The sequence below is a fragment of the Myripristis murdjan genome, chromosome 20 (assembly GCF_902150065.1).
Source record: "Myripristis murdjan chromosome 20, fMyrMur1.1, whole genome shotgun sequence".
In the NCBI taxonomy this organism is placed as follows: Eukaryota; Metazoa; Chordata; class Actinopteri; order Holocentriformes; family Holocentridae; genus Myripristis; species Myripristis murdjan.
Genome location: NC_043999.1, coordinates 16,571,377 through 16,596,998, shown reverse-complemented (window position 1 = coordinate 16,596,998; position 25,622 = coordinate 16,571,377). Strand labels below are relative to the sequence as shown.

General features: G+C 43.2%; 3 protein-coding genes across 3 annotated transcripts in view; 2 read left to right on the top strand and 1 right to left on the bottom strand.

Annotated features, from left to right (window-relative positions):
• Nucleotides 1-3,990, top strand: part of pkd1l1 (polycystin 1 like 1, transient receptor potential channel interacting) — a 33,546-nt gene extending 29,556 nt beyond the window's left edge. Inside the window, exons 47-53 of the mRNA XM_030079811.1 lie at nucleotides 137-277; nucleotides 689-823; nucleotides 1,107-1,343; nucleotides 1,776-1,937; nucleotides 2,269-2,433; nucleotides 2,542-2,654; nucleotides 2,797-3,990. Of these exons, the coding sequence (XP_029935671.1) occupies nucleotides 137-277; nucleotides 689-823; nucleotides 1,107-1,343; nucleotides 1,776-1,937; nucleotides 2,269-2,433; nucleotides 2,542-2,654; nucleotides 2,797-3,271 (1,428 nt within the window). The 3' untranslated portion in view covers nucleotides 3,272-3,990. The remainder of the gene's footprint in view (nucleotides 1-136; nucleotides 278-688; nucleotides 824-1,106; nucleotides 1,344-1,775; nucleotides 1,938-2,268; nucleotides 2,434-2,541; nucleotides 2,655-2,796) is intronic.
• Nucleotides 3,991-4,330: 340 nt separating this feature from the next.
• pdia4 (protein disulfide isomerase family A, member 4) lies at nucleotides 4,331-9,476 on the top strand. Its single transcript, XM_030079287.1, has 10 exons — nucleotides 4,331-4,626; nucleotides 5,172-5,352; nucleotides 5,450-5,655; nucleotides 5,871-6,009; nucleotides 6,211-6,416; nucleotides 6,585-6,743; nucleotides 6,984-7,135; nucleotides 7,615-7,771; nucleotides 8,142-8,375; nucleotides 8,805-9,476. Exons 1-10 carry the CDS (start codon nucleotides 4,551-4,553, stop codon nucleotides 9,215-9,217), a joined length of 1,923 nt encoding a protein of 640 aa, XP_029935147.1. The 5' UTR covers nucleotides 4,331-4,550; the 3' UTR covers nucleotides 9,218-9,476.
• Nucleotides 9,477-9,651: 175 nt separating this feature from the next.
• si:ch211-217a12.1 (alanine aminotransferase 2-like) lies at nucleotides 9,652-21,407 on the bottom strand. The gene is made up of 12 exons (XM_030079288.1): nucleotides 21,107-21,407; nucleotides 20,793-20,995; nucleotides 15,541-15,630; nucleotides 15,084-15,192; nucleotides 14,839-14,972; nucleotides 13,902-14,145; nucleotides 13,621-13,700; nucleotides 12,959-13,095; nucleotides 12,265-12,439; nucleotides 11,072-11,227; nucleotides 10,844-10,956; nucleotides 9,652-10,380 (listed from the first exon to the last, which is right to left on the bottom strand). Exons 2-12 carry the CDS (start codon nucleotides 20,937-20,939, stop codon nucleotides 10,290-10,292), a joined length of 1,476 nt encoding a protein of 491 aa, XP_029935148.1. The 5' UTR covers nucleotides 20,940-20,995; nucleotides 21,107-21,407; the 3' UTR covers nucleotides 9,652-10,289.
• Nucleotides 21,408-25,622: the final 4,215 nt, after the last annotated feature.

The following is a 25,622-nucleotide window of genomic DNA, read 5'->3' as shown; positions in this document are numbered from 1 at the left end:
ACACAAAAAAGCATTTGAAGGACACAGTGCAAACCGTTGTTTGTGCTCGCTGTATGAAATGTGCTTGATTAGACTTTCTGCACTCTATATTTCTCTCTCTCTCTCTCTCTCTCTCTCTCTCTCTCTCTCTCTGCAGGTCAGTGTGCTAACAGTGATCATAGTCTACTATATTTATTACATCTGCCACTCTGCTATGACCCTGGAGGCTATGGACCTGCTGCACAGACCAGACTACAGAGGACATGTTGATGTCAGCCTTCTGGCCCTCTGGGAGCAAGTGAGAGGGGGAGGAGGGGATGTGAAGGAGAAAGAAGGATAAGTGGAGAGAAGACAGGAGAGAGGGAAAGAGATACAAGAGGGAGTTCCCTTCCCTTCTGCATGCTCTGAGTAGTTAATTGATGTAACATTAAAATTTACAAGAATACTCCAACATTTTAGGCAAAATACCCTTTTTCTGACTTACCCAGACTGAGGAAGATATTCAATCGCATTTTCACTTGTAAGAGACGCTGCATGTGAGGTTAATAGTCTTTTCCCAACATATTGCTTTAAAAAATGAGAAATCTCATTTAAGCTTTGAGCGTATGAAATGCTTAGACAGAGAGAGAGAGAGAGAGAGATTTTGGTGCAGGTGTTGAGGATGACAACAGCGATGCTGATAATGATGCCCATGTCCTTGTGTCTGAAGCATATCCGTACCCTGCGCGGCGTGATGCTCTTCCTCCTCTCTGTGAAGTGTGTGGCTGTGTTGGGGGTGAACAGGGCCGTGGCTGCATCTGCTACAATCCTCACACGGTCAATCTCAAGCCTCATCGGGCCAATGGTAAAGACATAATGTGCCAACAGGAATGATACAAGTCCTCAAGTCCTCTATCAATGACTATATGAAAGGCCTTCTTTTGGAAATGCTGTTAATGTATTCATTTTATGGGGAAAATAGTGTTTGCTAATATGATATAGTCCCATTTTTTTTCCATCATTCAAAAAATGTATTGTTGTGTAAGGAAATGTATTATAATTTTTAATATTATTATGATTTACTTAACATATGCTTCAGTAGGACATTGAAAACAGACAGAAGCTGAAAAATCTGATTCATGTCATAGATTTCAGGAGTCATCTTGCTGGTAGCGCTGTCCTGCACGGGGAACCTGCTGTTCATACAAAGGTCCTGGGCATTCAGCTCTCTTCCCTGCTCCCTTCAGACCCTGCTGGCCCACTGTCAGGGTCTCAGGACCGTCAGGGGCCTCCTTCTGTCAGGCAGCGATGCTTCCAGCAGCTTGGCAGATTTTGTTTACTGGGGAGTTGTCTGTCTCACCTCCACTGCCGTGCTGACAGCTGTGGTATGGAGATTTTTGAAGTCATTTTGCTTTGAGAAAATGTTCTGTTTTAAAGGAGATTGCAGCACAAAAAGCACATAAACATGGATTAAGAAGGAGCACCCGACAAGCCCTTATGGGGGCTTGGCTTTTGCTCCTTTTGCAAGTTATTGTTTTCTCTTCCCAGTCACTTAATTATTTTGTGCAATAATAATAGACCAAACTAAACTAATGAATGATTTATGAATAGTGATGCTTGAATGGAGATTTTCATCTGATTAATGAGAAATGCCATATATCCATACAAATGTGCCTTGGTTGTGCTGTAGGCAAGAAGACCTGAAATAGGAAAAACCAGAGGTTTATTGCATACGTAGTGATTAAGTGCCTGCTATTGTCACTCACTGAGTCACTCACTCACTATTACGCTCTAAGAGTCATTTCTCTTCCTGGTAGGTGAGATGTGTGGTGTCCTCATTGGTTAGAGCTGCCAAAGGAGCCCATTGTAGGAGGGACATCTGCACTCTAGTAGAGATAGTGGCCTACATCAGATACCATGTTTTTGTGCTCACTGGCCAGTACAGACAGAGCTGGACAGATAACCACACTGAAGGAAAGGTGAGGAAACTGAAAACCACACAACATCCACTCAATCTTACAATGGGCCATTTGCATTTTACAGTCTAGAGAAGATGCTGCATGCATCAACATAGTATTGTCAAATTTATTAGAATGTCTTTGTATAAATATAGTAAACCAATGACACAATTCATAGTCTCTATTTTACACCAGTGAACAGTTAATGCAATAAATCACATTTACTGTAAAATCTGACCCAGTAGTACACAATGTAAATGCAGCGTAAAGGCCGGTGGAAGCTGCATATCTTCTAGGTGATGATGGCTTATTAATGTTCAGAGGTCATGTCTTTTTCCTTTCTGTTTTTCAGAACTATTACCTTGAGGAGTTTGAGAGCTTGGTGGACGAGCTCCTGTTCAGACTCAACGCTCTCTCCAACAGCTTGCATGGCACTCTGCCACCCACTGGCCAGCGCTCCAGGGAGGAGACTCCTCCTGTCTCCCCCATGCAGAAGCCCTGCAGTGTGGACACACAGGTGAGCAAGCCAGGGGTGAGACACAAACACCCAGGGACAAAACACAGACACAATACAGTGTTTGGTATAAGTGGCTTTACATTGCTGAATACGGTTTCTCTCTTTTAGTGTTTTGTAAGGACGCACATGACACAAGAGACAATAGTGAACGACCACACAGACATCAGAGACCCCTGTCTGTCAAAATGTGGGGAAGACTCACCTCCATCTCACCTGCTCAGGTAATACAGTTGCACAAGCAGCTATTCCCGCTGATGGAGATATGTTTTACAGTTAAGAAAACGTGATGCATTTTAAAATAAGAATGACTTCTTTAATGTTGGCAAATTTCTATATGACAATTAATTACTTCCTTCATGCTAGTTCTCAGCTTGAATTGGAGAGACTGCTGTTCCTACAGCAGAGAGGCCAGAGCGAAGACAGTCTCTCCTCAGACAGAGTTGTGCTATCTCATCTTCCTCTGCAAGCTTCAACAAGATCTGAAGGAGATGCATCAAAATTCAAAGCTTCTCCAAAAGATAGAGAGCCCCAGACTTCCTCAAGGAGACCAAACTGCCTCTTAGCCCAAGAGTCAGCATCCCCCAAGGGGGCTTGGACAGCGGGACAGCTGCCCAGTGGAGGGTCAATGGCCCAGTTGATCCAGAGTGACGTTCTGGAGAATCAAACCAACCAGTGGACTAAGACCAGTGACAGCTGTTGGTTCAGTAAAAGTGTCAACAGGAGTCTCAGTAAGAGTGGGACAGACTCTCACTTGGGCACCCACAGTGAGGTGGTGGTGGAGGTTCTGGTCCATGAGACGCCTGGGAGCAGAGAGACGGGGAACCAACAGGATCCCTGAGATCATTCGTAGCCAGAGCTGCTCTCATGGTGCTGGCTGGGACAGTGAAAGTGATTAAAAATGGCCTAAAAGTGAGGGGGGTTGAAAAGTCTTGAATTTGAGCTTTTGTATTGTGTGCAGAATGCTATCCACCCAGAGACAGATTTTGTCAGTGGGCCCGCCATTTCTTGAGAAACAGCCACTTGGTCAAATAATTATATGTTGGGTGAAATAACTGTTTGAAACATGTTTGGCTAAAATGTTCTGTTTCATTGATTTTCTCTTACACATAAAAGCCAAAGAGATTGTCTCTAATTGCAATCACAGGCCATAAGACACTCTGGGTAGACTTGCCTTTCAGTTTCTCTGAAACCGAAAGGCGTTATGTTAAAATAGATATCGATCTAGCTTTGCACCATGAGCATTTGTTAACCATTATCACAATGTGAAACCTACTGGGGGGGCATTTTTGTGTGTTGTATCAAGTGAACAGCTGTGTGGACTTTCTTTTCAGCACTCAAGTCATTTAACCTATCCCCAGATCATATCATTGTAATAACAACTTTTTTTAAATAAAATGTGCACTGAATGTACACGGTTTACATCAGATAGTGCTGCAATGTACAAAACAGAAAATAATGGAAGGGGAAAAGAGGATGGCAACAGTTACAATTTTCTAGATTTTCTTCATCTAATGCAATAAAGACATGTTGCTTGAGTCAAGTGCCAGTTGTAGGGGTTTACATTTGAAACTATTCCTCTGCAATTAGTTGTCTAGTTTAAATATCAGAACATGAAAAGTGGAAATATGACACTTCATGGTTGGAGGTTTAGTTGTTTAGTTTGGAGTTTAGCTGTCTGACAATCAAACCTGTGATTTCTCGGTTACGGGACAGGCTGCTTGTCCAAGTGGCCCATTGACGGTGTCCAAGAGGCCAACAATAAACCGAGTTGGCCAATCGCATCCTCCAACGTATCGGCCTCAGGAGTTGAGTGGCGAACGGCGATTGGAGGGCGGCCGCCGGCGAGAGCCAATCACAACGTGGCAAGTCAGACAAGTTCCAGGCGGAGGCGGTGGCGTGCGTGATTTCACAAGTGTTTGGTTTGGATGCGACTACAAACCACAGACATACACACACACATACACATATTACTGCACATCAGCATTGATCCCGCTCAGTTAGCCTCGCCGCGGCTGTCCAGTGTTTTAATGAGATCAATCCGCGTTATTAATTAGCCGGTTGCATCAGAGGGGAAGCCTGCGCGTTTCTACCGGACTGGACCGCATCATCTCTGCACAATGAGGAAGGCTGCGCTGCTGCTGATCGTGCTGCTCGGCGTTGCACATTTCGCCACAGTCGTCAGGTGTGAGGATGGTAAGTGTGAGCTGAGGGTGTCGGTGCAGCTGCGGGGACTGTTCACGCAAAAGCATTTTGACGAGAGGCATGTGCACAGCCGGTTCTGTCTTGTGCAAAATAGCTCGATTAGACTCCCCGCTAAGTCCTGGTAGCATGCTATAACGCTAGCTAACAGGATGAGCTAACTTACCCCAGCGTTAACAGGATTGTCGTGGGCAGGCTCGTAAATGTGCAGTTTTAAGGCTCTTGGCTGTGTTAACACCTGACCCCGGGGCTTGTCAAAAAGTCCTAATCTCTGCCAGATTATCCGGATTTCTGCTGTGCTTTTTCAGGTTGCAGCAGCTTTATGATATGAGAGTCACATCCCTTCACTTAGTAGCTAGGATGCATTCTCTTACCACAAGTGCCAGCACCAAGCCCAAGTTTAATGGCAAAACAATCAATCAATCATCTGATGTCTTGCTTTCAGAAAAGAGAATATGTCTAATTCCACTTAATTGTGGAAACGCATTGACTAGCTTGTTCTCCTCCTTAACGCTGCTTGTCTTCTGTTCTTGCCTTAGATGCTGCAGAAGACAAGGAGGAAGAGACTGATGATGAAGACAGTGATGACGAGGAGGAGGAGGATGATGACGATGGGACAGAGGTGAAGGAGGAGAATGGAGTGCTGGTCCTCACTGATGACAACTTTGAGACTTTCATGGAGGACAAGGACACGGTTCTGGTGGAGTTTTATGCTCCATGGTAAGTTAAGAATTTCTTTGCTTTGGAAAATGCAACCTGGTGATCATCCAGTGTGAAAACCTTCTTGTGGATCTTAATTCTTTGCTTCCTCTCCTAGGTGTGGTCACTGTAAACAGTTTGCCCCAGAGTATGAGAAAATTGCCCAGTCTCTGAAGGAGAATGACCCTCCTATACCTGTGGCCAAGGTGGACGCAACTAAGGCCACAGATTTGGCGAGCAGGTTCGAGGTGTCGGGCTATCCCACCATCAAGATCCTGAAGAAGGGGGAGCCTGTGGAATATGATGGAGACAGGACAGAGAAAGGTAGGGATGTGTGCTCCTCTGTTTCAGCATCATCACTATGGCCAGGTTTAATTCAACCACAACATTTAAACCCAAAACCTGCCCTCTCCCCGAAAAGACATTTTGAGAATTTTGATTAGTGTTTGGTCAGTAAGCAAAGACTAGCCTTGTCTGATATGAACTCAGCTCAGTTTTATGATACAGTTGTTTATGTGGATAACGCTTGTGTGTTACAGCCATTGTGGCCCGGGTGAAGGAGGTGGCCCAGCCAGATTGGAAGCCCCCTCCCGAGGCCACGCTGGTTCTGACCAAGGACAACTTCGATGAGACCGTGAACAACGCCGACATCATCCTGGTGGAGTTCTACGCTCCATGGTCAGTCCCCTGGAGCAGCAAAGTTTTTCTAAAAATCAAACATAGATTGTATGCACTAATGTAAATGCTGGCTCTTTGACTCTAGGGCTGCAGTAAATAAAGTGATCGTCCAAATGGCTCATCTTATTCATTGCGGCTCTAAAGTCTAATGAAGCTTCCCTGTAAAAGTTCACCATTAGTTTGTTTTAATTGGGCCTGCAGGTGTGGACACTGTAAGCGCCTGGCTCCTGAGTATGAGAAGGCAGCCAAAGAGCTGAGCCAGCGCACTCCTCCCATTCCTCTAGCCAAGGTGGACGCCACCGTTGAGAGTGAGATCGCCACACGCTTCGAAGTCTCCGGCTATCCCACCCTCAAGATATTCAGGAAGGGCAAGGCTTTCGAATACAATGGACCCAGAGAGAAATACGGTACGTTGTTCATCTGTATTTTTTGCATGAGATACAGTCACACGTGTCATATCGATCCATGCATCACATATTCCTGTTTGTCCATGTATGTCCAGGTGCTTATTTATGTGTCTGCACTTCTCAGTCTCTTTTCATTCACTTTTTAAATTCAGCAATGTGTCTCTGTAGGCATTGTTGACTATATGAGTGAGCAGGCCGGGCCTCCCTCCAAGCAGGTCCAGACAGTAAAACAGGTGCAGGAGCTCATCAAGGATGGGGATGATGCCGTCATAGTTGGTGTGTTTTCCAGCGAGCAGGATGCCGCCTTCGAGATCTACATTGAGGCCTGTAAGTACAACAATTTGTTAAAGCAACTGAGCATTAAGGTCTTCTGTGTCCATTAATTTATTGACAATCTAAACTATTGTGGTACATTGATTCGATACCACAAACAGCACATAGTTGGCAATTGGTTAAACAATTCATAAAAAAGGGCATGATTCATATCAGCAAACAAATGCCAAGCCCTCAAATGCCGAGTCGATGGTATTGGTTTGATATTGCTCTCACTGCCATTCTGTCCGCCAGGTAATGCGCTGAGGGAAGACTTCACCTTCCGTCACTCCTTCAGCTCAGATGTGGCCAAACTGCTCAAGGCCTCCCCCGGGCAGCTTGTCGTGGTGCAGCCTGAAAAGTTTCGCTCTAAATATGAGCCAGCGTCTCACACACTCACTGTGAAGGTACTGTCCTTTTTTCCTTGTCCTCAGTGGGTTATGGTTCCCATGGTAGGCATCACTGCTCTAATTGCATCATGAAACAAGGAGGCCTGGGGATAAAACTGGAGCTTTGTAACTGTAGAAAAAAAACTGCTCCTGTCAAGTGAAAATCTCCAGAATGTTGACACTTGAGAAAGTCAAGTAAAGTGCTCTTTTTCAGTGCAATTTATAAAAAAAAAAAAAAAAAATCTCATTGGATTTTTAAGGGGTTTGATGGGTTGTGAAACTCACTGAACCCAGAAATGGCTGTGCGGGCTTTCAGTTTCATTAACGATGCTGGTTTTGGAGATGGAAGATGGGTTTTCACCTTGCAACAGCAAGTTATTATTAAGTGCTGGGTGATTCAACCCTAAAAAGAATCTCTGTAATTTGACACATTTATAGCGTCTTTGGGCAAAAAAACATATTCCAATTCAACTTGCATTTATTTATTCTACCTGTAGGACTCCACGCCTGTGTCAGATGTGCAGGAGTTCTTTAAAAAGCATGTGGTTCCTCTGGTGGGCCACAGGAAGCCCAGTAATGACCCCAAGCGCTACGCCAAAAGACCTCTGGTAGTTGTGTATTATGGAGTTGACTTCAGCTTCGACTACAGGGCAGGTGAGTTTCTCTGAGCGTTGTAAAGATGTTTCTCCTTGACAGTTTAGATGTTCTTGTCCTCGGTACTGAGAGATGAAGAGTAATAGATTTGACCCTTGAACTTGACCTGCAGTTGAACTACTGCCCTTTTGAGAACTCATGTTCTGACTTTGCATTTATGTATTGACTTTGCACTTACTTCTGTGTGATCTCATTTTTATTTTTGCTCATTTACACTCATTTTTCTGCAACTCCTCATCATGGTGCAGCTTATTTGGCCTGGTCCTTCTTGAGATTTTTAATATTATCGTAACTAGTTAACATATTAACACAACATTCTGAATGAAGTTCAGTTTTAAAAAATGTTATCAATTATTTCTGCAATTTTTAGCTACTCAGTTCTGGAGGTCCAAGGTGCTAGAAGTGGCCAAAGATTACCCAGAGTACACCTTTGCCATCGCCGATGAGGAGGACTACTCGGACGAGTTGAAGAGCCTGGGCCTGAGCGAGAGTGGTGAGGAGGTCAATGTGGCAATCCTGGGAGACGGAGGCAAAAAGTTTGCCATGGAGCCTGAGGAGTTCGACTCGGAGGTGCTGAGGGACTTCGTTATGGCCTTCAAGAAAGGTGTGTTGTATAGTTTTTCCTTACAAAGCTGGATGACGTTATCAGTGTAGCACCAATTAAGAGTTTTGACACAGTTGTAATGTCTGGAATGTGCAGTTTCTCACATGCCATGCTGTTTCTATCCAGTGAACTTTCACCGTTTAAACAATTTTATCAAGTGAGGTTTCTCATAGAAGTCTGGAAAATCACAATCTCCAGGTCTTGGATATCACAAAACCATAAAACTGTATGTAATCTTTAGCTACACAATGATAGGACCTATTTTACAACTGTATCCCCCCAGCCACTTTATTGATCAAAATCTTCAAGTCCAGTTTAGTAAGAAAATAGTTTGGAAGAATTATGGAATTTTGAAATTACTGGTGCATCACTTTGTCGAAGTAAATAGACAATTCACCGAGTGCAAAATCACACTTTCTGTTTCCACAGGCAAGCTCAAGCCCATCATCAAGTCCCAGCCTGTGCCAAAGAACAAAGGACCGGTGAAGGTGGTGGTGGGGAAAACCTTTGACGAGATCGTCATGGATACCAAGAAGGACGTCCTGATTGAGTTCTACGCTCCGTGGTGTGGACACTGTAAGAAACTGGAGCCCGACTACCTGGCTCTGGCCAAGAAGTACAAGGGCGAGAAGAACATGGTGATCGCCAAGATGGACGCCACTGCCAACGACGTGCCAAACGACAGCTACAAAGTGGAGGGCTTCCCCACGATATACTTTGCACCAAGCAACAGCAAGCACAGCCCGGTCAAATTTGAGGGCGGGGACAGAACAGTAGAAGGGCTCAGTAAGTTTTTGGAAAAGCACGCCACAAAGCTATCACAGAAGAGAGACGAACTTTGAGGATGCCTCTCTTGCTGAGAGGCTGAGAACTCTTACTGTTCTAGCGCAGTCTTCTGGGAAGCTGAACGGAGCGCAATACAGGGGAAAAGGGGTTGTTACTGAGTTGCTGTGATTACAGTGTTCAATCATTGTTTTAGTTTCTGTTGATACCAAGAGATTATGCTTTCTTCATTTCCAAAAGCATGTACGCACTATTGGAGGTTTAAGTCTTTTTAAATAAAACATAAAAATGATGGTGGCTTTTTGGCCAGCACTGACATTTGAGGCTACCAGTGTTGTGTAAAACTGTAAATTTTTATCACTACAAGGCTGAAATAGGCCATAGGACGCATGACCACAGTTGAATCATTTTCCAATTTGATTTATCTTTTTATCCACCATCAGCAACAGGCACAATAATTATTTCAAATGTACAAGCAGGCATTGCAATTTTCTGTAGTGTATCAGACAAATTAAAACTTTTATTTTCACGTTTAAAAACAATTTCACCATTAGTTATTACAAATAGCTACACATTTAAGACAAATCTTCCAAAACAATATTCCCAGGTTTCACACTCTACACCCAAAGACTACTGTAGACAAATTTATTTTGGACCATGCTGTTAAAGAATGACACTTCTAACTAGTTTGGCTGTGTACCTGTTGGCAGTAAAGCTGCACAGCCCGCAGTAGCAGCATCTCTAAGGTGAGGACGGCTGAAATGTCTAACCTTATATCATTACATACAACTATCATTATTTAAAACCTTCTACACCTGGCCAAGTATCACCCTTTGGGAAAGTGCATCATGTAAATAACTGCCCATTTGTTAAATATACACACATTTCCCCTGATAGAAACAGTCTAAACATCATAACAGCTTAAAAATCTGATCCGTTGTCCTTGTGTGAATATAACCTTGTCAAAAACAGAGGGCTATGTTCGCTGCCCAAGTCTCACACAAAGGCACTTGAAAGATACTGGCATTGAAGGAGTTGCATGAAAAACAACAATAGTGGACATTCCAGTCTGCTGTTGATTCCGAGGCTTAGATTAAGGTGATGAGGCTGGTGGGAGGTTTCGACGCGGCGCTAAGAAAACTCTTGTGTGAACTTCTGGTGGAACTCCCGGATCTTGTCCAGCATGATCTTCAACTTCTCAGTTGGCGGCAAGATGGTCATCCTGGCCAGAGAAAGACGGGTAAAAGGTAACAACAGGTAAGTATGTCAGAGTGTGAGAAAACTTTTAATTACACAGTATGTTGTATGTAATGATACACCTGCAGCAAAATGGACATCAGCACTTCTGGGGCCATCAAATTCACTTTTGTATTGGGTTAGTTTGGCCCTTCTGACTGTACTACAGTGAGTTAATCTTCAATACTGTCACAAGAATCGGGGCAGCTGCAAAGTGCTTCAAAGAGAAACACCTGTTATTTTAACACGAACCCTTTACATAAATGCAGGTGACCTCAAAATGGATTTAAGCATCTTATGGCTACTAGTCCATTTGTCATCCCAGATATCAAAGCTTACAGAATTAAATCCCTAAAGCAGAAGGAATCAGGTCTTAGTAATGGATGTGAGTGGCCAGTAACAGAGAGAGACAGAGGTGGAGTTGAGGCAGGTAAAGTTGCAGGGCAAACCTGAAGTGGTGGGTTCCCTCTCTCTGTCCAAAGCCGCTCCCTGGCACCAGGCAGATACCCATCTCCTCCAGCAGCTTCATACAATAGAACATGTCTGGAGCCAGGCCCTTCTCCTGTGGACACAAGTCAGCAAATAAGCTCCATTTATGCAGAGAGAAATAATGACAAAGAAAACCAAGCGGAGACAGCAGCTTCAGAGAGAAAAAGCAGGGTGTGCATGGTACAGACCTTGGCCTGGCTGATGGCCTTCTGAGGTAGGGTGATACAGGGGAATGTGTACATGGCCCCCTGGACAGGATTACACCTGATACCAGGCACTGTGTTGAAGACCTCTTCTGTCAGTCTGGCTTTCTCTGCCAAGGCTGCCAACACCGCTGTCCGCTCCTGGAGGGGCCGCAAGGACAAAGGGGTCAATCAACAGAAAGTGTGTGTGGGGAGGAGGGGTGGTAAATCTAAAAACGGTTGGTAGACTGATTGTCCTCAATAAAAAAAAAAGTGAAAACCTTCTGTCTGACCACATTGAGAGACAAGATGTGAAAGCGACCTCCTGGCGGTTGTTTTTCCTCTGTCACATAACGCCCTCTACTGGTGCAGAGGAGCAACACAGCTCTGCCAAGTGCTGGCTAAGAGTCTCAGAAATTTTCATTCAGACCTCCAGGCTTTTCTGGATGACAGGCTGTGACTGTTCTTTTCTGCCAAGACTGTAAAAATACATTTCTTATAATTATGCACCAAGTAGGGGGAACTTTTTTTTTTTTTTTTAAATCATTGATAAGTTCATGTGCCACTGCTAGGCAATGTGTACAAATCATTCCAGGGTTCACGGTTAAGAGACTTGGAGATTATCTATTGCAGACTGTGAACTGCTTTGAACTTCCTGGAATTGAACAGAGACTGACTGGTTTTTAAATGTGCAGACCATCAGCTTAATGGCTTCCTGGACAACACAATACATCTGCTTAATGTGCATTTGACGAACACCAGCCACCTAGATTACAACAGCGTGAACAACACAGCGGCTCTTCCCTGCAAGGCTTGAAACTCCTCACTACTCTTGAAGAGTTGAAAGTAATTAAAACCAAAAAAACAGATAAATGAAATAAAATTACAGAAATAAAACGCAGTTGAGTGATTGTTCTATTATCTCAACAAGAGTGTGTTACTGAAGAAATTCGACAATTGAAATTGCAAAAAACATTAGCTATGCTATATTTAACATATTTAAAGCATTTCAGAGTCTAATTATTGGCAACTGACAGATCTAAGTGAGAAACTTACAACTACAGTATAATCAATACAGGTTAGGTTTTTTTGGTGCATGTTCCAGCGTGCTATTTGGGTGTGTTTGCATGAGTCACAATGCATGTGCATGAAGTGAGATGATAAACAGCATGCATGCTTGTTACTGTGCTTTTTCAAACCTTGATAAAAGTGGTGTAGGAGGGTTCGTCAGGCTGTGGCGGGTTGACCACCAGGTCCAGGAGAGCCTGTCCTGTGACAGGGGGGCAAAGACGCACTGACACCAGTTTGATGAGCTGGGCTTTCACCTCCGGGTCCAAGTTAATCACCTCCATGTAGCCTCCGCGGAATCCACACCTGACACAAATAGAGCGATGGGTATGCACTGCAGGCACAGAGCATGCTCTCTGGGTGATGCACAAGTCAGCAATAGAAATAGAAGCAGTGCAATTGCAACACAGTGTCATTTCAAAGCCTCACCAAAGTAAATATAAATATGACAATCAAATACAGAAACAAATGTACGGCATTGTGGCAGCAAAAAGGATATAGACAAGATACAAGATGTAGTACTGAACATGATACAAAAAAATGTGTAGAGAATAACAGAACTCATGAATTAAAAGAAGGAATGAACATAAAACATAAAATAAATTTATGTACTCTCTTCATATACATATAAATGGCTACATCTTCCGTACATGTTCATATTTATATATAACTGCGCATGTGTACAATTTTTGCATGAGCAAGCCTAATTCTTTCTCTATGTATATGTTTTGTATGTGTGTTTATTCTGTGTGTGTGTGTGTGTGTGTGTGTGTGTGTGTGTGTGTGTGTGTGTGTGTGTGTGTGTGTTTAGCCACAGCAACTCACTCTCCCATGTAGCATTTGGAGGTGGAGTGGAAAGAGGCCATCTCCACTGTGCTGGAGTACTCTGGTCCCATCTCAAACAGCACCTTCTTAAAGGAGTGAAACTTGCAGCCTTCTGCATAGACATTATCCTGGTAGACCTGAACATGGGAAACAATTTTAATACACAAGGCCTGTTTGAAAAGACACAAATACCAATGTAAATGTACTGAAAGGAGATTTGCACACAGTGTGGTTGAATTACCCTACCCATAAGAACTAATGAGAAGAGATAGCTATCTGTGGGAATTTAGTTAACAAAACTTGTAAAGCGCCCTTACAGCAGGGAGAATGAGCACATTGTTCAAACAATAATGCTGAACTTTATTTTAACTGGAATACATGACAGCATAATGTGACTTGTTCAAATTAAATATCAGGGATGGTAGACAATTTGCTTACTTTTCCATTAAAATAGATGGTTAACAAAGGGGTGCATTATTTGTTGCAAGTCATCCCATACAAGGTAGAGCTCATCCTGTTCGTGCTAAATGTTTATTATGGTTTATTCAGTTTATCTGGATCAAAGGGAGAGGCTGTGATTTGTGTGTCACATTAACACCCTGAGCTGCCAGAAACTGAGATTTTTTTTTTTTTTTAAAGAATTAAAGACATTGGTAAGTTACTTCATCAGCCATAAGGAAGAGGTGCTCCTCTTTGGCAAATCGGATCACATCTTCGATGCACTGTCTGCTCTGCACCTGACCTATCACATGGAACAACCAGAATTGGATGATTAGGATAGATACGTACAGACAATCGAATTAAAACAAGCCTTGATGTGAAAACTACCCAGGAACTTTTGTCAAGCACTGAGTTATTTGTTTAGATTAAAAAAAAAAACAATAAGTCACCAATCCACCTATTCCTTTGCTTCACAAACACAAACTACCTACACCACACATACCAGTGGGGTTTCCGGGATTGATGATGCAGAGGACCCGGGGATTACAGTGTTGCCTGGCAGCAGTGACGGCTCTTCTGAGCTCTGTGACGTCCAGAGCCCAACACCTGTCCTCGTCTAGGTAGTAGTTGATCTGTATGCCGCCAAGGTCTGCCAGGGCAGCGGAGTAGAGGGGGTACTGGGGGATGGGGATCATCACTCCTGTACGGTTGCGACCCTCACCGGATACCTGCAGTTTGAGCATGGTCTGGGAGAAGGAGAGAAATAAGAGAAGAGAAGGCAAAGGAGGTGAGAGGAAGACAGAAGAGAGGAAGGGGACAGCAGATGGAAAGAGGAATGTGGAGGTAGGGGAAGATGAAATTGAGCAAGTAAAGAGGAAAAGACAAAAGGGAGGAGAGGGACACATCATCTTGGAGAACATGTATGGATGTACAGATGAGGACTGGAAGAGAGTTTCACAATCAGAATTCCTTTTACCTTTCCGTGCAAGTGTTGCACAGCATGTTTGGTGTGGTTATTTGGTGGTGACACTCAACAAGACTATAGCCTGCAGGCTATAGATAGGAGGAACTCACACACACAACAAGTCTACATTCTCAGCCAAAAATGTGGTTTCTTTGTGTCTACTGTACTATGCTGGGTATGGCATGCCTCCTTACTGAGTTACAGTGACATGAGTAGGTGGAGCAGAGCAGGCCCAACTTCAGAAGGTGCCGGCAGGGCAAAACAAAGAGACAAGGATCTGCAAGTTCAGTAAAGTCACAGATGTGCTAATTAACAGCAGACGAATAAAGGGCAGACTCACAGACCCAGCTTCCCAGAATAATCTTACAGCTAAGATCATGGTGACGTGGATCATCCTAAAGCCGCTTTAAGTAGATTGAAGCACAGCAGAAAGACAGACACACACACGGCATGACAAGAAGGCGAGCAGTTGTACCGTTATGGCATCACTGGCACCAGCGGAGAGGAAGATGTTGTCTGGGTTGGAGGGGATTCCACCGTCTCTCTTCTCTATGTAGCGAGACACGTCCTGCCGGATGCACTCGATGCCCTGACTAGCACTGTAGGCACCTGGGAAATGCATCACGATTTACTGTCATGCAAAGAGAACTCCCAGCATTGATCAGCTGCAACAAATACAAAGAGTTGAGAGACACAGGAAGCGACAGAGAGGCGTCTGACCTATACTGTGTCCGCCGCAGGCCTGCAGGATGCGCTGTGCTCTGTTCTTGGCATCCTCTGGGAACTTGTTGTCATTGAGGAGTTCTGGGTAGGAGCAAAGAGCCAAGACCTGAGAGGAAAATATTCAAATGAAGTATTACACGCACAATGCCTACTCATTTGGCATCAACATACAACCTGCTGTGCTTGGGATTTTCTGGCCCTGATTTCATACAGAGGTGTCACGATGAATTTCATCCTGTCACATATCAAAAGGTGCTAAAACAATTCTCCAGGGTTAAAAATCAAAAGCATCTCAGTGTTATTGGATTTTGTTTTTTGTTATGCTTTAGCTTGACCTGTAATTAATTTGATCTTATCCCTCCCCAAATGCACTGCAGTGTTCAAACAAATGAGGTGGGCGGAACAGAGCTGAAACTGAGAGTACTGATGCGAAAACCATGATAAGTGATCCAACCTGTCTTAAAAATGTGATTGGCTTTTGACCCATGGCATGGGCGTCTCCGATGTTCGCCTTGATGACCTCTGTGAAAGGCTTCTTCACTCCCTGGAGAGTTAAAAAGACAAAAGGAAAGAGTGATCTGCATCAGTTTTACTGGCCAAATAGGTTTACAAGGAATTTGACTTGATGGATAGCTGGATCTCTTTTTATGGAAGTGAGACAAAAAAAAAACTTGTAAAATAGTATATAAACTGAAGCAAAACTGAAACTGAAGTGTCTACAATCTCCTTCTTAAACGTAGGCCTGTGTGAGCTCGTCACTGGAAGCAAACAGGATGATGTGTTCGAGCATGCAATACTGTGAATATGAAACAGACAGACAGCAGTGGTAAAAGATGAATCAGCGCATGAAACTGAAAGTTTGTGCCCTGATTTGAGGCAGAAATCAAGATGTTGTGCCAACAGCTGAGTTTCCCTTGCACAACAAGGACAAAACAGCAAGGTGATACAAGTTGGTGCTATGGTGTTTAAAACATGTCATGCTTACTGTAATAATTATATTGTATACTGTAAACAGCACACTTCTATGTCTGAGTAGTGACCAAAAAAGCAATGAATATGTGTCAAATTCAGACTGAGGACAGGTGCTGCTATGGCTGGACAGACCGGCGGCCTGCAGCGAAGCCTAACACAAAAAAACTGAGAGGCTGCATCCTGAGAGGGAGTGAGAGAATGAGAGTCCTGGGCCTTATGGTTTCTGTGCACATATGGTATATATTAACATCTAAAAAAAAATCCATGTTACAAAACTGGTTTCATGATAACAACGGCAGGCCTGAGGCATTCCTCCAAGTGTTCTGAATTTAAAATGGTGTCATGGAAGGAACGCCTGGAAATCAAACATGTTTCCCATTTGTGAAGCTTCAAATCCTCCGAGAGATTCCCTGGTGGGGAAATCAAATCTATCAGATCTACTGATGGCTTATCCCTCTTCCCTCTTACATAACAAAGCCACTCAAAAGCAAGCATTCATTTTCTCATTTGGATAAAGGAAACTCTTCAGGGAGAGACCTGCTCGCTATAAGACATCCACTCATTTCATGGTGTTTCCTGCTACCTGATGGCTCAGCATGTAGATCAAACCAGCGATGTTTGTATTCATCACACAGACATGTCCCTTGCCCCGCAAAATGCACATAAAGACCTCTTCTCTCATTAGCAGCCTTGTATTTTTACAAAGACACTGGCACAGGGTTAGCTTGGCACGACACCTGGTCAAAAGGAAAGGTTGAGTTGGCATTGATGAGGCTCACAGAGACACAAACTCCAATGTTACCAGCTTAATAAATCAAAATGCAGGCTGTGTCATTAGATCTATTCCACCTTATTCCTCTCAGCCAAATTAAAAACATCATCCGAGGTCAACCAGCTGCTCATCTCCATCGAATCAGCAGCTCCTTCATCTTCTTGGTGGCTCCTACGAGCTCTGGTTTGGTGCCTTTGTGTCTGCATGCTGGTAACAATGTGCCACTCTCGTTAGTGTTATTATCAGATTAGAGGGTAATGTGACATTCAATGATCCCTGTTGCGTCCAGCCAGTTGCTTCATTAGCTGAAGATGATAGTAGAGGTGTATGTTACAGAGCATCTGATTCATCAAATCTGGCTTTCATTTTCAGCTCAGGCCCTGACACCACAGATAATTATAATTTCATTTAGCATTAATCTTAATTTCTAAATCATAAATTAAGAACAGTTCTTCAATGTGCCTTACAACGCACACACACATGCAAAATAACATAATAATAATAATAATAATAAAATAATACATTTAATTTATAACGCACTTTACATCAAATAAATGATCTCAAAGTGCAACATAACAGGTGGAAAGACAGGAACGGAAAAGTCATTCAGCAAGACAAATTGAGACGCCTTAGAGGAAAAGGAATAGAAGTGATTATCGCCTACAGCTAATCCCTGTCAGAAGAGTTCTCATGTTTTCTTGCAGCTGTATGATTTCCATGACAGAGACTGTAGACGCCTCTACGGTGCCTATGCAGAAACCTGTTTTAGATGCTCCAGGGGAAATCAGGGCAGGCAGGCAGGTTCCTGCAGCTACGAACTGACATCATCTGCAATGACTTGCTCAGTTTGGGTCTTCATTTGTGGCATCCCAGAACAACTCGCAGCACAACACTGAGCCGTCATCTCCCAAAGGTGTAAGCCTAAATGTAAGCCTACATTTAGGCTTACACCTAGCTCACAGCACTACCTGTATGTGATTGGATTATGTAGTGGTGATAAAACCATGCTGCACTGCTACAAGGGGTTTGGAAATAATAAGAAACCAGGAGACAAAAAACTGCTGCAATGATCCAATTTGCAAGTATTTCCTCTAAGCCAATCATAAATCATGATTAGCTTAGAGGATTTCATGTTTCTCTTTGACCAGATTACGGCTTAGAGGAAACAGAATAGTAAAGCTGCAAGATAACCACCATAACTTCCTTCTTTGTTTCAGCCCATCTGAAACGGGAATTAACTATTACATCTGATCTTGGGGAATCTCCTGCGTGTGAGAGTGTCTGCGCGTCTCGTCCCATATTTCAGTGTGCTCTGTGCGACAACATGCCTTGCTAGCTGCCTTCCGGCACACAAACACACCACATGACTTAGGACTGAGTCAATATTTGAATTTCTGTAAGTGTGTCTTTGCGTGATGCCAAGGGCAAGGCCTACAAGTTAATGTGAGTTACCTGTAACTCAGATATGGGTTGGCTCACAATCTCAGTCACTGGATACAGCACGTTTGCTTTTTAGTACTCGTCCCCGCCTTGTTCCTGTTCAACAAAGAGGCTGCTGTTCTCCGTGTGAGAGGGGAACCAGGCGATACCCCGGCTCAGCTCTGTGTTCTCCTGCTCAGTCGGCACCAGGCACCGATAACACGACCTGGACCAGGAGGCACAGAGGACCAGGAGCACAGAGCCTCGCCTATCATCCTGAACTTACAATTCACCTCGTCTCATTACCTAAGCATCATTCCTGGAAATGAGAATTATTCAATTCCATTTCATAGGTGATATGATCCTCCCTAAAAAACTGGACATTTGGTAATTGAAAATTCACAACTCCTGCTTTGCAATATACTAAACTATTCCCTATTGTTATTCTGCAAAATTAGACCTTTATTAACATTCATCCTGTGAATCATTTAACAATATATGATATGAGAAAAACAAATCCAGGAGGTCATACAAGGACATGAATGACTACAACATTTTCTTCTAGCTAAATGCAATCTGATGAGCTGTTTCACAACTCAATAAACTCCCCGTTCTCTTTCTGTTCTCTTTCTCTATTGTCACATAGACAAGTTGCCAGCAGTTGAGATCCGAGCCTGTTTTAGCTCGCTGCAGTGCAAGCACAACTGTGCCAGATGTCTGGCTAAGGATTTACCGTATGAGGGTCATCATGACACAAGTGTGCGCATACATGCGCACACACACACACACACACACACACACACACACTAATACACACAAAATCTGCTGAGCTGTGAGTAAAAGTGTTGCAGTCACAGATCTGACAGGAAGTTCCCCTCAGCTGACTGGACCACTGCAACACCTCCAAGCTTTTCAGAAAACTCCTGGAATTTCAACACAGGCCGCTGTCTTACCATTCATACCATCTGTACTGCCACATAAACCAAAATGCAGCCCTCATCAGGTGAAAAGGTCATTTATTGCACTCCTTTGTAATGCTTGTCTCAGATATTGATAATGCAGCGACAAACAATTAATTGTGCAGCTCTAGTAAAAAATAACTTATATAGACAAAATGCACTATTAACCTTTATTATGTTAAGTGTGCTGACCTGAGATACACACAGAGGTTTGGCTTTTGTAACATTATTGTGTATAATTCCTTGATAAGAACTTTATGGCTTTGCAGCCATTATGATCGATTGTCTGAAGCCTCATTAGGTCAACCATTGCCCAGTTAAGGTTGCTCCTAGTTTATTGTCATAGAGGGAGGGAAAACAAATGGACTACCAAGAACTTGTGAGCTTTCAGTAGAACTGGAGCTGCTTGTAAAGATCCCTCTTACAAAGAAAAGAGCTCTGACACGGCAGGGCCTCACAGCTCCGGCTTAGTCCAATGAACTCCCCTCTCCCATGGGGAGGAGGGAGGTACGCAAACTCAGAGACACAAAAGAGGAGGAGAGAGAATGTACCCTTGCTTATGTAATAACCCTCAAACATATATACACTTCCACTGTGGACGCTGCAGCCACCTCAGGCAAGAGCTGAGAGAGAAATGCACGGAGGCTGGCTACTAGTGCCACTTCCACTTGATTACCCTGACTTACTGGTGACACTGATCCATAAAAGAGGGCTGTCTGAGGTTTGCATTACAGCTTTCTTAAGAGACTGCCTGTACATCCTGTTTGCCCCTCCTTAGGAAAGCATGATGGATCAATATGACCCCAGCAGAATGTAAGCCGAGTGCTTTTGTGCAGCATTATGGAAACAAATCGTCAACACACTGCTGTCACTCAGACAGTTTTTAAAAGCCGACCTGTGGTCTATGTCCTGCCAGCACTCACTCAGCTAGTCTGCATAACACCCCGTGGCAAAGGCTCTTTTTCAAGGGGGCTTCAGCCTTCTCTTCTAATGACATTATGCAATGCATGTCCTACCATTTCATCTGGAAACAAAGCAAGAAAATAGCCTCTTTTTTCTGGTGGATTCTCAGATTCACTGAGGAACATTCAGAATTTTTCCAGCTAAGCCGTTTTTTTTTTTTTTTTTTTTTTGAATGTCAAAGAACTCCTAAATGGCCTGCCAGAGTGGCTCACATAGCTGTTGCCGAGCGTCAGCTAAAATTCACAAGCATTTGGCTGGTGGCTGGAGTTAAATTCCAGCTGTTGTAGTGGGCAATGTGGTTCACACACACACACACACACACACACACACACACACACACACACACACACACACACACCTTCTCTAATGAAAAAGACATACAATACCACAGCAAAACTTCAAGTCTCCATGGGAGTTATGTAGTGATGCCATGAGAGAGAGAAGAACCGTAAAGTACAATAAGGTCAGCAAAACAGGCAACAGCAGCCACTTTAACGCCACAAGGGAAACTTCTCTATAATAACAGGTTCCTTTTGCACACATTACCTAACTTTAAATTGTTATCTGCTGCCCCGGGACGTGTGCATGTTGCAGCCTGACAGCAGCGTGTGGGATTTTTACCTCTTTCAGCTCCTTCTCAATCTGCACCGCCCGCTGGACTATGGGGCCGCGGACGGCGTACTCGACCCGCTTCACGTTGGGGTTCATGTTGTCCACCGTCAGCACCTTGCCCCGGTGCGGGACCCCGTTCATTCCCTCCTGGGACATTTTTTATTCCCGGAGCGCGCCTCTTTCCGCCGACGTCCCAAGATATAGAGTGATATCTGAAATATAAAAAGGTGAAATAAACAGATTCACTTATAACTCCTGCCAAGTACCGCACAAAATGTGCACAACAGCAGTGACACGCACAAATTCTCCTTATCAGGTCTTACCAGTGGTGTGGCGAAACAGATAGGCTGGTGGCTCAGAAGTTTGCAGCGACTAACTGTGTTTTCTTTCTCCTCTGAGCCACAAAACGAGTCGGATTACTCAATGTTCATATTCCCCCCCGACTGTCACGCCTCCGCTCGTCTTTTAGTGGTTGGTTGGACTTTTTTGTCTCTTCCCTCCACCGGCGTGGCTTTGGTTTGCTAATGCTGCCATCAAGTGCTGTCGAAAAGTCCGCATTTTAAAGACCCCAGTTAGAAGACACCTCAGCTGGAAAAAGTGAGAGTTTGTTGCTGCGAAGCTGAAATGTTCAGAGAGCAACAATCGTACTCAATGAACTGCAGCATGGAGTGGTTTCTATTTAAAGTACGGAGCTATGAATGGAAGTACATGTTTCCGAGGAGCACGTGAAGGCAGCACTAGGTCTGCGTTATTGGGTCTACATGTTTTGAGGTCACAAATCCAGATAATGTGCTACAATATAATACAATACAAGCAAGCTAATTTTCTCCAAAATTATGATAAACATATTTTTGACAACTCAGACGGTTGTAACACTGAATAAAGTAATCAGCTCCATGAAAATCCAATCAAAGGGAGCAGCCAATTTTTTGAGTTGCTCCATAACCAACTTTAAAAATAAATAAAGAAAGAAAATAAAAATAAATCCATTTTGTTTGCGGGCAGGCCATTTCATGAATACTCACCTTAAAAAATAGACAGATAGACAGTCAGACTGATAGACAGATAGACAGATATGGGTCACTTGGGGAAAACATGATACTCATGATACTGTATGATACAATATATTGATGGAAACCTTGAATGCAGAATTAAATACATAAGGCTGTTTGTTGGATGGAAACAACAGACGTGTTGATAAATTGTCTAAAAATGTTTTGAAGGAAATTGAGAAACTTGGATGACAAGATTTGGCTGACTCTTTAAAAATGGATGCAGCAACCAGATCATTTATAAATGTGAAGCATTTCTATGCCAAAACAAAGCACAAAAATGGCCAGAGTAAATTACAAATGTCACAGAAATGCTCTAAAGTAGTCATAGAAAAGCCATCTGATATTAACTGAACCTGTGCATTCATTTCATCAACATTAATGCAACCTATGCAAAGACGACTGACTAAATAATAGGAGACTGTTTGACAAGAAAACTCAGGTTCCATCTTTATCTTCTCTCTGTCAAACCTCCAGGTCTTACTTCTGGAGTTTCATTGCATCAGAAAGGCCTAAAACTGCCATGACAGCACAGAGCATGCTTTAAACATTTTCCCCGGCCCTCCCCTCCCCATACTTTTGTAACCTTACCTCCAACCAAACTTACACAAGTGGCAATGGCCCAATTCCAGGGAGCTACATCACACTGTAGCACCCCAAATAACCAAGGGCCCTTCCTCTAATCTTGCACAAAGGCTACATGCATGCATAACTGCACACATATGCAAACAAACCATATGTAAAAAATGCCAGACTGAGTTGTATATATATGAAATATATATAAGCTTACTTATAACATGTTCACCCTCTCCAGTAAAGTCAAAGAAAAAAAGTCTCAGTTGTTGAGGATTAAAGAAAAGTATTGCTATTAAATTGTGAATGACAGACTGATGTGAATTTTGTGCAGTGTGATCTTAGAATAATAATATGTTTGCATCAAATGCTGTATCTCGGGTGAGGGGTTATAATCATATGTGGCATTTTTTCCCTCTTTTATTTTATTATTTTCCCATATTATTCGGGGCATACAGTTGGCTTCACATTCACTACAAGCCTTGTCATGATAACTTGATGCTGACCCTGTATTTCAAGGATATCTGGTTATATTGGCTGGTACTACACACCAGTTTATAAAAGACAGTGCCTCTAACAGACTAAAAATCATTCAACTAAAATAAACCACCGAACCACACTTAGACCATATGAAATTTCATGATCACTAAGCGGTGGAAATGGCACTATGAGAAACCGTTTCAGCTGAATTTTGTTGTTGTAGTTTATGAAAGGAGTCGGGACACCCAGTGACATTGCAACAGATATCTCCGCTTCTCAGCAGAGATACAGGTCTGTAAACCAGGCTGAGGGCGACACAACACAGGGATTGTGAAATATGACGTCACCCCATACCCCATATCCAAGAGTGAATTGGCACACTGATGTAGGGAAATCACTTTTGCCTTGCGTTTGTCGCCACGGAGCATTCCTCACCTGTCAGCAAAAGAGCGAGAGCTGCTTGTGAGGTGGATGTGAGGCAAACTGCGTTTCAAAATATCACATCACATCAAAGCCACAACAGATCATGCAAGGTTACAAGGGAAAGGGCAGAAAACAGAGAGCCATAGAACACAGTGTGTGGGAGTGTGTGCGTGTGTGTGTATGAGAGAGAGAGAAATCTCCCAGATGTCTTGGAGTGAGCTTGGGAAAGACATTTGATATCCTCGCCTAAAACGGGGCCCATAAAAGCATGTGACGCCCCCTGTGACATTCATGTGTCACACAGTGCGTGTGTGGCCAGCATCCCAAAACACTGGCACGTCCACGCAGGCCAAGCTCAATATCAATGTTGCATAATAGGCAGTATTTTAAGATGGCTCGGTTTCATCTTTACAGCATGTTGATTTAAGAAGTCGCATGTCGGATCTAAAGCTCAGCAGCCTTGGCTCAGACAGTCAAAACATGTCTGATCTGCAGTGTGCTCCATTTTTAACTGGCCCACCCCCACCACAACTGTTGACAAGGCCACATCCACCATGACCTGAAAGTGTTGAGAATGTGTGCGTGCGTGTGTGTGTGTGTAGTTGAAGGGGGATTCTTGTGAATCGAAAAAGGAAAACACATATAATAATCCCAAAAATGGAGGCCCTACCCTTATGTTGACACTTTAAAAAAAAAAAGAAAAAAACTTTTATGCCAACCTGAGTATTTATTATGTGTATCATGTGCTGCTGGGAGCTGGGTCGGAAAGAGTTGTGACACTCCAGGGATGTGCTGAATGTGAATGAGAGTGGAAGAGGAGGAGGAGGGGGCTTAGGTGGGCTAATGTGAGAATCTGTGCAAATGCTCAAGTTGACCACAAGGGGGAAACAATCTGAACTTTTTTTTTTTTTTTTAACTGTTGAAACAAACTAAATGCTTCTCGCTCTTTCAATTTTCTTAAGTAGGTTACTTGCCCATTTCTGGTCTACATTCCTCAGTCATGGCAAAGAAACTTCCTGTGGAAACGATACTGTAGCACCTGAAGCCATTTGAGAAATCACTTAAGAAAGGCCCCTGGCCAAACTTGGATATATGGCCAAGCAGGTTGTACAAGTTGGTACTGTGGCTTCTATTTAATCTGGTACTCAAACAGCTAGGGGACAATTCATTCAACCCCAGCCTGTTGTTGAAAAATGTGGTTTGATTTTTAACAAATTGCAGCCAGAGCTTGGGAATGAAGGAATGAATTAATATGTAGGGATGCTGTCTTCATCTGCAACCTGTCCCCATGCATTCAGCAAGAGAGCACACATTCTCATTTATAACTTATCACTTAACTTGAAACTGCAACAGGCTAGTTTACTTTAGGGTGATTAAATGTGTCATAATACCCTGATAAAGAGGTCTTCAACAGGGGGTCCGCGACCCCTAGAGGGTCTGCGGAGGTATTGCAGGGGGTCGTGAAATTTTTAGCTGATTAGACAATTTTTATGTTTTATGCAGATAGTGGCACTAATAGCCCATCACTTATTTTTGTTTTCGTTTACCTTTTGCTGTCACTTTACCTTGCATGTTTTAAAATAAAAACTTGAATAAATAAACCTATGTAATATTTGAATAGCTTAGTATTGAATGCACAATAACAAGGTACATTTAAACATGTCACTAGGCCCAGTTTAAAATAAAACACAATTTTATTCAATATATAGTGAAGGAGGTCCCTGCTCCATCACCCGATCAGTTTTGGGGTCCCTGGCTTGAAAAATGTTGAAGACCCCTGCTCTAATACATAACTTTGTACATTGCCACAGTTGGTTCTGACCAAGCCTCAGGCTGAAGGTGACTATCTGAGAGGGTGAGGGGGTTTATAGATTTAATTTTGATCTTTGAGTGAGGAAGGCAGATAAACTTGTATATTTACATATGCAAATGCATGCGCACATACCTGCAAACATTAATCAGTTTTGATCTTAACCACCCTGACTGACCCGTAGACTGACCTGAGCCAGCCAGTTAATGTTGAACATGTTTATTTAAGTTCTGATATCTGCTGGAGTCCTGAAGTCCATTAGACTCTTGTTCCCTGAGTTCCCTAAGAGCCAAGGCTGCCACATCCTGGGCACTGGGCTCTGCCAGGATCAAGGATTACTATTCACATTTGGTTTCAGCGGCAAATCCTGTCATTTGCCTTACTTCGCTGCATAACTGTGCAGGGAAACTCATTGATAGACTGAGCTAAAATTCAATGAACAGAAAGACTTACCACCTTCCCATGTGGCTAAATGTTTGGAGAAAAATATCATTTGTTAAA

Excerpts from the sequence above, each read along its gene's own strand:
- si:ch211-217a12.1 (XM_030079288.1), bottom strand. The coding sequence starts at position 20,939 with ATGTCCCAGGAGGGAATGAACGGGGTCCCGCACCGGGGCAAGGTGCTG. Across the intron at positions 14,146-14,838 it reads GTGCCAGTGATGCCATAACG|ACCATGCTCAAACTGCAGGT; the intron begins GTACAACTGCTC and ends TCCTTCTCCCAG. Across the intron at positions 13,701-13,901 it reads CAATCCCGGAAACCCCACTG|GTCAGGTGCAGAGCAGACAG; the intron begins GTATGTGTGGTG and ends TCCATGTGATAG.
- pdia4 (XM_030079287.1), top strand. The coding sequence starts at position 4,551 with ATGAGGAAGGCTGCGCTGCTGCTGATCGTGCTGCTCGGCGTTGCACAT. Across the intron at positions 5,353-5,449 it reads GTGGAGTTTTATGCTCCATG|GTGTGGTCACTGTAAACAGT; the intron begins GTAAGTTAAGAA and ends TTCCTCTCCTAG. Across the intron at positions 5,656-5,870 it reads TGGAGACAGGACAGAGAAAG|CCATTGTGGCCCGGGTGAAG; the intron begins GTAGGGATGTGT and ends TGTGTGTTACAG.